At 37.1% G+C, this 14,261-nt stretch overlaps 1 protein-coding gene across 2 annotated transcripts; it reads left to right on the top strand.

Moving 5' to 3' along the window:
• Positions 1 to 7,732: 7,732 nt before the first annotated feature.
• LOC121799517 (vesicle-associated protein 1-3-like) lies at positions 7,733 to 12,065 on the top strand. Of its 2 annotated transcripts, none has more exons than XM_042198914.1 (7): positions 7,733 to 8,410; positions 8,694 to 8,764; positions 8,882 to 8,963; positions 9,033 to 9,148; positions 9,238 to 9,405; positions 10,233 to 10,342; positions 11,607 to 12,065. In XM_042198914.1, exons 1-7 carry the CDS (start codon positions 8,359 to 8,361, stop codon positions 11,614 to 11,616), a joined length of 609 nt encoding a protein of 202 aa, XP_042054848.1. In that variant the 5' UTR covers positions 7,733 to 8,358; the 3' UTR covers positions 11,617 to 12,065. The 2 variants fall into 2 exon arrangements, with proteins under 2 accessions (XP_042054848.1, XP_042054847.1); XM_042198913.1 differs by having other exon boundaries at positions 7,742 to 8,410; positions 10,233 to 10,310.
• The last annotated feature ends 2,196 nt before the right edge of the window (positions 12,066 to 14,261 follow it).

A 14,261-nucleotide genomic window follows, 5' to 3' on the forward strand; every position in this document is an offset into this window, starting at 1 on the left:
CTCTCGGGATTTATACATTTGAAGACGCAAAAATGTATTCTTTTCTTGCGAATTCCCCAAAATTTGTGCTTTGAATGAAGAGGAAGGAATGCGTGCTTGAACAAGCTATGATTGCGAGTAGTTAGTGGGATCTCTACTTTTATCATTTCTGCTCTTATTTTTATATCTTGAAAATTTATAAGTTTCAACTTTATAATAGTTGGGTTGTTGTTTTGATACCTACTTTGAACCAATTAGCATGCTATTACTAGTATTTCATATCTGAATCATATTACTACAAAATTGAATCATATAACTAAAATTGTTTTTTTTTTCAAACTCTATCTAATCTAGGATTCATAACAATTGTATAAGCAGCTGAAAATATGTAAATTAACAGCAAATGTACGTTGGAACAAGAAATTACCGTTATACGTACTCCCACGTCCCAGCCTAATTGAAACTTTTCTACTTTTGAACGGCGGAGGGAATATGTTTTTAGAGATTAGATTTAACTTATTATATAGAATATGATTTTTTGTATGCTTTTGTATAACTTTTTTCATTTAATTGTTTTAATAATTCTATTGAGTTTTGAAGGGATAAGAGCTAAAGCTAATGAATTTCAATCAATGTTTAAAGGATACTACTATTGTTTTTTTTATATTTGAATAATTTCGTGTGGGTATTTCTCAAGCCTCCATCGGATTTTAGTATGGATAGTTAGAGCATCCGCATCGGTGCTCGATGCGGAGGACGGCGTCCGTGCCGCTGGCACAACACTCCTCTGTCTGTCGCTGTGCTCTTGCCGCTGGCACGGCTCTGCTCGATACATCGAGCACGTCCGTGCCGCTGAGTAGGCTAACGTGGCGCGACGGGATTGGCCAATGGCAAAGCCATTGGCATTTTCATTTTTTTTAAAATTTGAATTTAATTTAAAAAATCTTTTTAAAAAAAAATATTTTCCCACTTCCCAATAAATTATATCCGTTTTCTCCTCATTTTAATTTATTTTTCAATTTTTTTCACCAAAATTCACATTTTCATCTATAAATACACCCGCTTCCACACAAAAAATTTCCACACTACACAATTCTCATCTAAATTCTCTTATCAATTCTCAACCTTTCACTCTCATCTATAAAATGTTCAGCTCCGGCGATCATCCCTCCGACTCCCGCGGTTGGAACCACGAATGGTTCGGCTCACAACCATTCCCTAGTCCGGAAACGCAATTCTCAGCCCCTCCTCAAACCCAAGGTTCTCAAGTTTTGGGTGGCTACCTGCCTTACCCGGTGGATGACCAAGATGCCCCCGATGGGCGATAAGGGCGGACACCCGAACCCGGATCGGGAGGGAGCGGCGGCTCTCAAACTCCTCCTACTCCTACTCCTCGTGGTGTCCGCACCTCGTACACTCCGGTGGAGATGGATCAGTTATTCAAAGCCTATTTGATTATCTCCGAAGATTCGGAGGTTGGCACGAACCAAAGCGGGGATAGGTTTTGGTGGCGCGTCTCTCGCCGGTACAATGAAAACTGCCCGGATGAAACCATCGAGCGCAATGAGAGTATGGTGCGCAATGCCATCTTCAGAGCTAACGAAGAAATCCAAAAGTTCCAGGGGTATTACCTCCAGGAAGAGCGGTCGGCGGGGAGCGGCAGGAGCGAGCTCGACATCATCAGTGCTGCGTTGGCGACCTACCAATCCCAAGATTACAAACCGTTCAAGTACCTCAGCGCTTGGCAGGAGGTGCGCCATCATCCAAAGTATAAGGTAGGCATATCACCCTCCTCTAGCTCCTCCAGCAAACGGTCGAGGTCCGTATCCCTATCTGACGCCGGCGAGGATGAGGTGGCTAGTCAGCTTGCCAGAATTAACTTGGGTAGCCCTGACGCCGGCCCGAGCAGTTACCAACGCCGGCCGCAAGGAAGGAAGAAGGCGACGACCAACCGCCGTCGTGCCGCGACTCCACCCGCCCCCGCTCCCGCTCCAGCTCCCTTTGTGCCACCTCAACCCCACATCAACTCGTCGTGAACCCTTTTGGCTCAACTCAATTTGGCCGATAGGTCTCGGATGACTCCCGAGTAACTTGATTCACATTTGGCAATGATACGTGGTCTCCGAAAAACATTGGGTATAAGGCCAGAGGACTAGTTTTCCATGGGGGTATTTTTTAGCCTTTAATTATGTAATTTTTAATTTGTAGGATTTTAATTATGTATTTTTTATTTTTTAGGATTTTAATTATGTAATTTTTATTTTTTTGATTTTAAGTTTGTAAATTTTATTTTTAGGATTTAATCATGTAATTTTTATATTTTAGTGTATTTTAGTAATTGAAGTATTTAAATTAAATAATTGAATGGTGGGACTCTTGAGCATGTCCTTGCGGAAGAGCATGAATGTGGGCGTTGTGTTCTTAGGAAAGAGTAAGGAGTAAAAAATTAATAAAAGTGGGTCCGGACCCACATCCATGCTTTTGCCAAAGAGCATGGACGTGGATGCTCTTATGATATTTTATAAAAAACTGTGCAAGAAAGTGCATGGTTGAGCGGACAATGGGGTTTGGGCTAAACATGCCCACGGTTCACGAACCGGCGGTTCCGGTTCGGAACCGCCGGTTCCGGTTCGGTCGTCTTCGGAACCGGAACCGAACCGTGAGGCTATTTCACGGTTCCGGTTCCGGTTCCGGTTCCGGTTCCGGTTCGAAAACCGGCGGTTCCGGTTCCGGTTCGGAACCGCCGGTTTTCCGGCGGTTTTGGCGGTTCCGGTTTTCGAACCGGCGAAACCGGCGGTTCAATTATTATTTTTTTTTAATTTGAAATTTGGCTTTATACAATAAATTGGAACAAGACAATGCATAATTCAAGCACAAATAAGACGAATAAGAAGGAAATGAAATAAATTTTATTGATTTTGAGTTGTAACGGACAACGATACATTACAATTTACAATACATAAGTATACAATACAATACAACAACATACAACAATATAATATAATTTACAAGTGTCGTCGCCTCGTGGGACTCGGAAGGTAAATAAAAAAAACATGAAATGGGGGGGGGGAAAGGAAAAATTGAAAAGGGCTTGGGATCAACTTAAACTTTCAAAGTTAAACTTTTCAAATTTAAGTTGAGTTGCCTACGTATCCACAATTTTATTGAGGAATCAAAGCCCACGTAGTTCTCTTACCTTAGGATCAACCATTTTTTCTTGCAAAATGTTGCCCATTTTCTAAGCAAACACATATCAGCACGCCATATACACATTGCTGCATTTCTAATAGGGGCAATTTGATCTTCCAAAGCAATCAATGCATCTCGAACACACATAGTCAGAATATTATTCAAGCATGGAAAAAATTAGCACTAATAGATAGTTTGTTCTGATTTTTTCCATGATAGATGCTTAAATAATGTTCTGACCATGTGTGTTCGAGATGCATTGATTGCTTTGGAAGATCAAATTGCCCCTATTAGAAATGCAGCAATGTGTATATGGCGTGCTGATACGTGTTTGCTTAGAAAATGGGCAACATTTTGCAAGAAAAAATGGTTGATTCCGAGAAGAATTGTACTTGAAGATCATTAAAATATATTCCCCATTTGATAAATATCTTATTGATTGGTGAAAAAGTGGGTATCTTTGAGGCAGATGGTACTGGAACACAAATTTATATATGGAATCTGGATGATACTTCAAGATCATATATAAATTTGTGTTCCAGTACCATTTGCCCCAAAGATATCCACTTTTTCACCAATAAGATACTTATCAAATGGGGAATATATTTTAATGATCTTCAAGTACAACTTAGCAGCAACAACGATACATTACAATTACAAATAAAAAAACATGATGGGGGGGAAAAAAATAATTGAAAAGGGCTTGAGCTCAACTTAAACTTTCGAAGTTAAACTTTTCAAATTTAAGTTGAGGTGCCTACGTATCCACAATTTTATTGAGGAATCAAAGCCCATGTAGTTCTCTTACCTTACTTACCTTTTTGGTCGGCTGTGCTCGCCGTTCACCGCCCCCCGTCGACTCATTGCTAATGTTGAGTGCTCTCGCTTCTGACCTCGTCATCGCCATCGGAAGAAAATTCTTCACCATCACTCTCTACACGGAAGTCGAAATCCGGCTCTTGTGCTCTCATGTCCGCCTTTGCCCAATCGTCAAGTAACATAGTGGCTTCCATGTTCTTGGCGGAGAGATTGCTCCTTCTGTCGTCTAGGACACAACCGCCGACACTAAAAGCTTGTTCAACGGCGACGGTGGAAGCGGGAACGGCGAATATCTCCTTAGCCATGATGGAGAGTATCGGAAACTCTTTGTCATGTGTTCCCCACCAATTAAGGACGTCAATTTGTTGAGTAGGAGGACCTGCATCTTGAAAAATAGAGCGCGATTCCAAATATATATCTAATTCACTAGTCGCTCTCGTCTTATTGGTTGTAGTACCGTATAGATCTTGCAATTGTGATACTACGTCGGGATCAATCATGATATTCGTAAAATCCCCTCCACCAAAATCAAATGTAGACGGACTAGGAGGAGCACGTACCTGGTGAGCGGTGTTATACCGCATTTCATATTCCGCGTAGAGAGAACGAAGTGCACTATCTAACCTTAGTTTGATTTCATCAACATCCGGAATACTTAGTTCGAAGCATTCTCCTCTTGTCAAGCCCATTTCGCGGAGTTGGGAAAAATCCAAAGCGTGCATACAACCATAGTACATGTCTAAAATTTTATAAACACCATGCAACTTCCACTTTGGATCCAAGCATTTTGCAATCAAAAACACATTTGGAATACGTGAAAAATATTTTAACCATTTTTCAACCATGTAAAACAAAATAGCCTTCAACTCAATGAATTGAGTATTTTTCACACAAGTTTTAAAACCAATTGCCACATACATGCAATGCTCCAAAACGCGCACAGAAGTAGGATAATAAACACCAGATAACTCAACAGTGGCATTTTTGAAAGCGCGGAATAATCGAAATAAATCCATGCTGTGGTCCCAACAAGCGGGTATCAAAATCAAATCAGAAGGAACATGAGGACAACTTCTAAAAAAATCGCATAAATACTCAATGTGGTTCAAAGTCGACTCCAACATATCATATGTCGAGTTCCAACGAGTTGAAACATCCAAACGAAAGTTGGTGTACCTGCATTGCTTACCATGACAGTATCTCTTCCAAGCTCTACCAATAGGAGCTTTGTTATGAATCAACTTCACAGCAGTTCTAATAGGATCAACATACTTTTGCCACAAATCGATCGCATCTTGAACACACAAATTCAAAATATGGGCAATACATCGCACATGAAAATATTTACCATCAATAACAGGAGAACATGCACTGATTAGTTCATCTATGCTAGCAGTGTTAGCGCTAGCATTGTCAAAACCAATAGAAAAAATTTTATTGATCAATTGAAATTCATTCAAAACTTGAATGATCAATTGAGCAATTGCTTGTGCAGTGTGTGGTGCGGGAAATTCCCGAAATGCAATCAAACGTTTGTTTAAAGTCCAACTGTGATCAACGAAATGCACAGTGATGCCCATATACGAATTTTTACAAAAACAATCAGTCCACACATCAGAACAAATAGAAACTTTATGCCCTAAGTTAATAATAAACGTACCTAATTGCGCCTTCTTTTCCATGCATTGTCGAACAACGGCCCGAGTCATTGAAGTTCGACTCAATTTTCTTGCAGCGGCATTATAAACTTGCCGCATACTCGACTCAAAAGCATCGTTATCAAAAGCATTGAATGGAAAATGTTTCATAACGGCAAATCTAGACATCACATTAAGAGCATTTTTGTGATCATATTTCAAAAGAGTATTGCTACACGTACCTGATGTTTGGGATGAACCCGTCCCACTCCCGGTCCCGACTCCATGTTGAAAGTTGAGTTGAGTTTGGGTTGGAGCGATACCAAACTCGACCGGATGCGCTTTCTCCATGTGACGGGTAAATGTACCGTATCCTCCACCCCTTCGGAATGTGTATACGTTTTCGCAATAGTTGCAATACACATTATAAGTGTTAGGATCGTTACTATCTTGTACCTTCTTGAAATGTTTCACCATGATGTTGGAGGTTAAAGACCTTTCAGCTGGTCTAGGAGGTTGAGGAGGTTGTCCACGACCACGCCGACTCCTTGGTGGTGGTGGGGGTGGCATTTCTTGAACCTCTTCTACCTCCTCCCCCTCCTCCTCGTCGTCATCATCATCATCGTCTTCATCAACATTCACAGGGGTTGGACTTTGTTGGGAATAGGCACCGCGACCGGGAGCACCACTACCGGTACCAACATAAGCATCGCCTTGGTATTGAGAGCGAGAGAGAGCAATAGCATGTGCCACATCTTGCTCTTCTCGAGCCTACAAAATAATATTTGTATTGTAAATACAAAATAAAATTATGAACAATAATGTAATGTAATTCAAAATTAATTAAATTAGTAGATAATAAATATTAACCTGCCACTCATCCATGTTCATTTGAGAAATTTCATCAATAACGGATCTCCGAGATTGCCTCTTGGCCTTTCCCTTTCCCTTATCAACACGACCTTCTCGGGATGAAGACATATTGCTATGTAGAAATGTAGAAATATGGAATAATATTTTTTTTGTTTTAGCAATTGAGAAAGGAAGACAACTTATAGAACTACGGGAACAAGTATAAGTGTATAACAATGCGTAATAAGAGTAGCACTTGCGTAATTAAATGGAAGCACAATAGCACAAATGAGAAATTGGAGACAAAGAGAGAGAATTGGGAGATTGAAGAGAGAAACTCTTATTAACACAAGAGTGGGGTGAATGTAAATGAGGATATAGGGGGGTATTTATAGATAAAAATGGGGGGGAAAATGGAAGAATTCGAATTTGAAAAAAAAAAAATTTGAATTTTCGCAAAAACCGGCGGTTTTGGCGGAAAACCGCCGGAACCGCCGGTTTTCCGGCCAAAACCGCCGGTTCGGTCAACGAAACCGTCTGCAAAAGCTGCGTCATGTCGCCTCGTTTCTCGCGCCGCATCCGGAACCCCTGAACCGGCGGTTAACCGCCCAAAAACCGCCGAAACCGGCCGGTTTTTCAGCTGAAAAGCTGCCGCCGGTTGCCCCATCCACATGCCTTGAAATTAGCGCCCGAACCGGCGGTTCGGCCGGTTAACCGCCGGTTCCGAACCGTCCGGAACCGCCGGTTCGGTCACGGTTCCGGTTCGAAATATCTTGAACCGGAACCGGACCGCAACCCGAATTCCGACGGTTCCGGTTCGGGAAAAAGGCCACGGTTCCGGTTCGGAACCGGAACCGCCGGTTCCGGTTCGGCGGTTAACCGCCGGAACCGGAACCGGTGGGCATGTTTAGTTTGGGCCATGCAAACCTAATGCACCACTGAACAATGATTTTGCAATTTTTTGAATATTTTTGCTTTTTAATTTCCAGTCTCTTTCATACTGTACTAAAAATAATTTGGAGATTGCCACGTACTAATGATGCTCATTAGATTATAAGTTTGGTAGGATAGAATAATTCATCTAGATATAGAATTCGTACTATATTTCTAATAAGGCATGCTTATTAGTCAGGATGTAGTAATTTAAAGAGTCACACATATTTATGGACACTGACAGATTTGGGAGGTGGCAGAATATATATTACTAGCTCGGTTTAGAGTGGAGATAACTATTCTTTTCGATCTTTGAGGCGACGTCGGGGCAAACTGATGGAATAGTCATGGCAATTTTACGTCCAGATGAAAGGAAATTAGTCGCGCAAAAGATACGGTCATCTCCTCCCACCCACTATATCCGCTAATGTTTATAGATATACTTCTGTTATGAATTTAATTATATTTATGCAAGGCAATAAAAACGATATTTATGAGAAAATTTTAGAGATATTTTATCAGCAATACTTAATTCAATCAATCACTTTGTTTTTTTAATATTTTATTAATGTTTACCATGATTCTAACGGATTTTGTGATGATATCTTCTATATTAAACTTGAAAACGGGCATTATTTAATATCAAGACTATCTACAAACAAATATTTATGAATATAGTGTGACTATAACTTGAATTCGTATTTTGTTAACCACAATAAGTAAATAGGAAAATAGAAATAGAAATAGAAATAGAAATAGAAATAGAAATAGAAAAAGAAAAAGAAAAAGAAAAAGAAAAAAGAAAAAGGGCGTTCCCCTCGTTCTTGATCTTGTAACCAGAAGGAAATTTCTCGTTTTTCTTTTTGTATTTCTGGATTTCTTCCCTTTTTCCGATTGCGAATTACACCGAAATTACGGATTCCGGATTCAAATAAAAAATTCGGAAAAGATGACAATGGGAGAGCTTCTCCGCATTCAGCCTTCAGAGCTCAAATTCCCATGTAAGCGAATTTCGAATATTTTTATTTTATAGTCCTACCTTTTTGTTCAATATCCGACGATGAATGGATAAACAGAAAAAGATAAATCCTTTTTTTTATGTTAACTCTTTAAAGATGCTTTTTTGCACTAATTAATGTTTTTAGGTTTTATTCAATTTTGAAATTCGTTTATTTGACTCTTCAACCTTTTTTCGTTTTCACATGAATCTCAGAATTTGTTTATTAGTAAATATTGAACGTGATTAGTTGATTTTTGTATGTGATTTCTGATCTGTGGATTCAGTTGAAGTGAGGAAGCAGAGTTCATGTGCTATGCAGTTGGCTAATAAGACAGATCAGTATGTGGCGTTTAAGGTAATAAGTTCCACAATAATTATAGTTGATTGAGTTAGTTTGTCTGCTTGTTTGATGAGTTGTATATAATTAAAACTTGGAAGTTTCTTTGTTTTGATGCAATTCTAATGGAAATAGGTTAAGACAACCAATCCAAAGAGGTATTGTGTTCGGCCGAATGTTGGCGTTGTTTTGCCCTATTCAATGTGCAATATCACAGGTGAAAAGCACTATTTTTTTGGGTGTAATTGATTTCTTGTTTGGGATATTTATGTGCGGCCATTTGTAGTCACTATGCAAGCACACAAGGAGGTTCCCGCTGATATGCAATGTAGGGATAAGTTTCTGGTTCAGAGCGTTATTGTTCCATATGGCACAACGAATAAGGATATAAGCCAGGAAATGGTGGGTGAAGTTTGCAAACTCTATAGTGATATCATAGTAAAAGAATTTTGAGCTAATGTCTGCATTACTTCTGTCAATCTTTTCCATAGTTCAACAGGGAGAATGAGAAGTTTGTGGATGAGTTCAAATTAAGGGTCATTTACATTCCCGCAAACCCTCCATCCCCAGTACCTGAAGAAGAAGAAGAAGAAGAAGGGAGTTCGCCTGGAACATCTTCAGCTTTGGAAGAAATTAAGAAATCTTCACTTTCTGAACCTGTGAGTGTAGTCAGCCATTAATCTGTTTTGTTTGCTTTTCTTAGCCAGATTGTTAAAGCAATCAATGAGAAAGACATATTTTTTGTGATCACTTTTCCCCTGTCAGGCATTTAAAAAAAAACCTAATATTTAATGATCTAAAATTATGAACTCTGAAGTTTATGATAACTAAAGAAGTCCGTTTTCTTTTAGGACCACAAATGCATTATCAGGTCAAGAAATGCTTTCCAAAACGTGATTTATAATTTAAAATTGATACTGCATAATCAAGTTCCCCTCTGCAGTTTTTATGTTTCTCTCCTAGAGCAAAGGTGTGGTTCAAAATATATATACAATCAGTTTTAGCGTAACCAGTTAATCACCTTGAACTATTTTACTAGCTGAACATCATTAGTGAGAGATTCAGTTGTTGGAAATCATGCTTTTCCTCCATGTCTTCGTGAAAGCTTGAACTTTGTCACTGCCTCAGCCTTCATGTTTTTCTAAATAACTAATATGCAAATACATACTAATGGAACTATGGAACATGTGTCTATATTTTCAAATTATGTTGAAGTGCCAAATGTTCGAAGGCTATGATCAAGGACATTATTGTGCTTAATTTGGAACTTGGGCCTGCATATGAGCTTTAAGTTCAACTTGCTTTGTTTATCTGGACCTTTTTAGGTGAGCAATTCCTTACAGTCATTTCGTTTGTTGTCATGATTTTTGTAGCTGCTTTCTTTTACGAATCAAAGATAAAGTATAGTTTGTTATCAAAATGTGTCTACTTGTTTCTTTCCATGTTACTACTGGAGTTCTATTTGAAATGTAATTTGTATCTTCAGGAACAGTCTGCTGTCTTGAAGTTGAAAGATGAGAAAGATTTTGTCAATATACAAAATGATAAGCTCATCGAAGAATTGGTATGCTTTGGTCTATGTGCACTGCATATGTGGTATTCCTGTCTATCTCATATTAAGAGTATTCGAATAGCACTTTCATAGGCTACTGCCAGCTGATGAATTATATCTGGACATGTGAGGTTGTATACATATTATTTGAACACATTATGTAGCTATGCATCTTATGCTTGTCTACAGTCTATTTTCACTGTATAATACAGAAACCTCATCTGAGCTCTTTTTTTATGTGACACATTGAAAAGATCTTGTTATTTTTAACAAACATCAATCTATATCTGTTAATCTTAATTCTTAATGAAGTGCAAAACTGTTAGCTCCACTGAAAGGACACCCTAATTGTTCTTGAAGGATAGTGGTTGCTGTATTTAAAAACACCAGTAGGTACATGTATAGGCCTGACCTGAGCAGATGGTTATTGTTTCTGCAAACACTTAGTTAGAATTATTTGAATTTAAGGATCACATTTGACTGTAATGCTAGACATATATAACTCTTGTCAATGTTGGAGTTGTTGATCATCTGCAAGGATATTTTACTATGGGATCTTAAAATGATTATAGAATCACTTGAAGTCAAATTAAAAGATAAGAAAGTTTGTTAAGAGCCTTATGCCCTTGTCTGTTTCCGAGAGTCTCGAGAAAGACTAATGTATTTAAAACCACATCCATAACGTTTATTTCTAGACATATTTCCAACATTTTAAGCTAGTTTTTGTGTTCCTCAATCTGGCGAAATCTGTTAGGTTTGGTATTATTACGAAAAATGTAATATGTGCTTCTTTAACATGTGGTTCTTTGCTAACTTGTTTCTGTTTGTTTTGCGACTCTGGATCTAGTTAATTAATCTTGCAAACGGCATATCATCAAAAACCTCTATCTTATGCTAAAACATACTCCCTATGTCCCAAGGTAGATGTCACATTTTCCTTTTTAGTTTGTCCCACAAAAGACGTCATATTTGCTTTTTTGTAAAAAATTCTCTACATTAATACATAAAAATATATTTTCTCACTTCACTTAACACTAAATAAAATTTCCTAAAATCCCATGCCATCACCATCACCATCACCATCACCATCACCCAAGTGTGTGACATCTAGGACAGAGGGAGTACTAAACTGGATCTGAATTCAAGAATTGAGACGACTCTTCTATCCTCTTGTCATTGACTGCCCTCTTGATGAATGATTGCTGTAGCTTTTATCTGCCTCGGCCTATTCCATGCATTACATGTAGTTAGCTTTTCATATATGCACCTGTTTCTATGTTTACATGCTTCGTTGCATTTGCTGCGCAGGAATCCATGAGGAAACAAACTGGACAAGCGCGTATTGGATCCATTTTTGTGCTTTTAGTTGGCCTAGTCCTCGGAATATTGATCGGATACTTTCTCAGGATAGAAGTGCCTACGTTGCAGTAACATCCGGTCTGTGTTCAGATGTCATAACTTTACTCATCAGAATCTTGTTCAGTCGTCCCTAGTAGAGACTTTAGGTTATATTATTATTATTATTATTTTTTTTTCCTTCTTCGCGGGAGATTGTAGGAAATTTTGGAATATGATTCTTTCAGAAACATGGACATACAAAATGTCTTAGTTCATTATCATTAACCTCACCTTAATGGAATAGGTGAAGGCGATATGATTTGCCTTTTTAAGGTCAGTTTCTCCCCCCTATCTTCTTGTGCAGAAATGCTGTAGCTTCTCAAAATTGTTGTGAATATTGATTAAATGTGTAATTTCAGTTTTTAAAAATTTTGCAGCTTATTAATCAAGTTTTCTATACGAGTTGGAACAAGTTGGGATTTTAATTTGTACCTCATAAATTTCATAATATTTTTTGTATGACTTGAAAAAAAAACACAAATAAGTACATTTAAAACGTTGAAACAGAGTAATTTGAAGACATAAAACACTTGATTACAAAGATGAAAATATAAATGACGGAGAAATTCAAACATTACTTCAAAAATAACAGAGTGAGATATTGGGCAGACATGGATGGAGTTGGATGTGGTTGGCCATGGGCAATTGAAATACCATGATCCAAATACAGAGTAAGAACGTGTGCGTTCTTTATGGAGTTACATTATTAGTTGATCGGCTTCAACATTTGATATATCACGGGTGTTAAATTGTATTGCTATTGTGTAAAAAAATATCGATATGAAAAAACTTCATATATCGTTACCGTATTGAAAGTTTCGGTATACCGAAATTTCGGTATGGATAATATCTATACCGTTACCGTATCGAAATTTCGGCCTATCGTACTGAACTTCGGTATACCGTTCAGAACGGTATATCGAAATTAAATGTATATCCATTTATAATTTTAAGGTTTCCAATAATTTTTTTTTGAATATATAAATAAGTTAAATAGATATCTATTTATGATTTTAAACTTTTAATCTTTAAAAAGTAAATTGTATTATTATTATAATCAGTATAAACGGTATGTATCGATAATTCAATACGTATTGATATTCAATATATTTCGGTATACCGATAATACCGATATATATCAAATATTCGATATAAAACGGTATACTGCGGTATAAGAAAATTCATATCGTTATCGTATCGAAAATTTACGATACGGTATTGTATCGTACCGAAAATTTGGGTATACCAAAAATTCGATATTTTTCGGTACGATACGATCGATATACCATTTTTTCGATATATTTACCCAGCCCTAAATAAGATCGTTATCGGGTCCACCTGATAACAATCCAAATCAATATGGTTTAATCCATTCCCGACCTGTTAAGAGTTGAGTCGTTATCGGGTCAGCCTGATAATGACCCAACCCAAACCTAATAGACCGAACCTGACTTGTTAAAAGAAATTATTAACCTGGACATGACCTGTAACCGACACGAACATGTTAAAGACACGATATATTACACGTTGACATGACAAGGAAACGATACAAACCTGATTTACATGATTAAAACTGACATCAAACGATTCAACCTGATTTACTTGATTAAAACTTGATTTTATACTATTAAACCTAATTTACACAATAAAAATATAATTTACATGATTTAAACCTGATTTGCACAAATATAAAGAATGAAAGTAGGAGTGTGATCAATTGTTAACTCAACCTTTAATTGTTAACTACAACTAATTTAAAACTATAAGATTTGTAGAGATCAAGTGGTCTATAAATTGTCATGTGTAATTTCGTTTTATTATTATTTAAATTTTAAAATATAAGAAAACTATTAAATTAGGGTTTTAGATCAAAATGTCAATATAGTGTATTAAACATATCAATACGATTAATTGAATATGTCAAAACAATTTAGCATTGACATTGTATATGTATTGTATTAACATATTATCGTATGTATGTTGACATTAACCTGTTACAACAAAAATACGAAAATTCATTTTTTTTTCAAATTTTGACATTGGAACATATGCAAGTGAGATCTCGTTAGAATCCTTATAAAATTATCATTAATTTGATGTGTTGTTTGAAAAAATAATTTAAATTGCGATAGTTATAATCATTTAAAATTTTGAGAAATTTTTTAAAAGTTAGTTATAACTAATTTTTGTTATTTGACATTTTTAGACTATATTGATATTCGTGACTGAATGATCTTGTGCCTTGATTTAATGATTCAATGCCTTTCAATGAGTTGTAGTTAGCAATTTAAGGAGGAGTTAGCAATATAACGCATTCCATAAAATTAAAATATAAAATTTTTAAAATAGTAATAAATATATCCGAACTCAACTTGAAAATATCGGGTTCGTAACATGTCTACCTGGTAAGGACACAAATCCAACAAGGTTTGACCCAAACCCATTTAATTTAGTGTGTGTTTGTGTAGGATTTTTGTGCCATATCAAAATTTGTCAGCTCTGTGATATTAACAAGTGCGGACACATGTGGAGAGAGGGAGGGCTTTAGCCCCTAATGAATTTAAT

The sequence above is a fragment of the Salvia splendens genome, chromosome 4 (genome assembly GCF_004379255.2).
Source record: "Salvia splendens isolate huo1 chromosome 4, SspV2, whole genome shotgun sequence".
Classification (NCBI taxonomy): domain Eukaryota; kingdom Viridiplantae; phylum Streptophyta; class Magnoliopsida; order Lamiales; family Lamiaceae; genus Salvia; species Salvia splendens.

Bases quoted from the DNA above. Each gene is read 5' to 3' on its own strand.
- LOC121799517 (XM_042198913.1), top strand. From the start codon at position 8,359: ATGACAATGGGAGAGCTTCTCCGCATTCAGCCTTCAGAGCTCAAATTC. The intron at 8,765-8,881 runs GTAATAAGTTCC...TAATGGAAATAG, and splicing joins ATCAGTATGTGGCGTTTAAG to GTTAAGACAACCAATCCAAA. The intron at 9,149-9,237 runs GTGGGTGAAGTT...TCTTTTCCATAG, and splicing joins AGGATATAAGCCAGGAAATG to TTCAACAGGGAGAATGAGAA.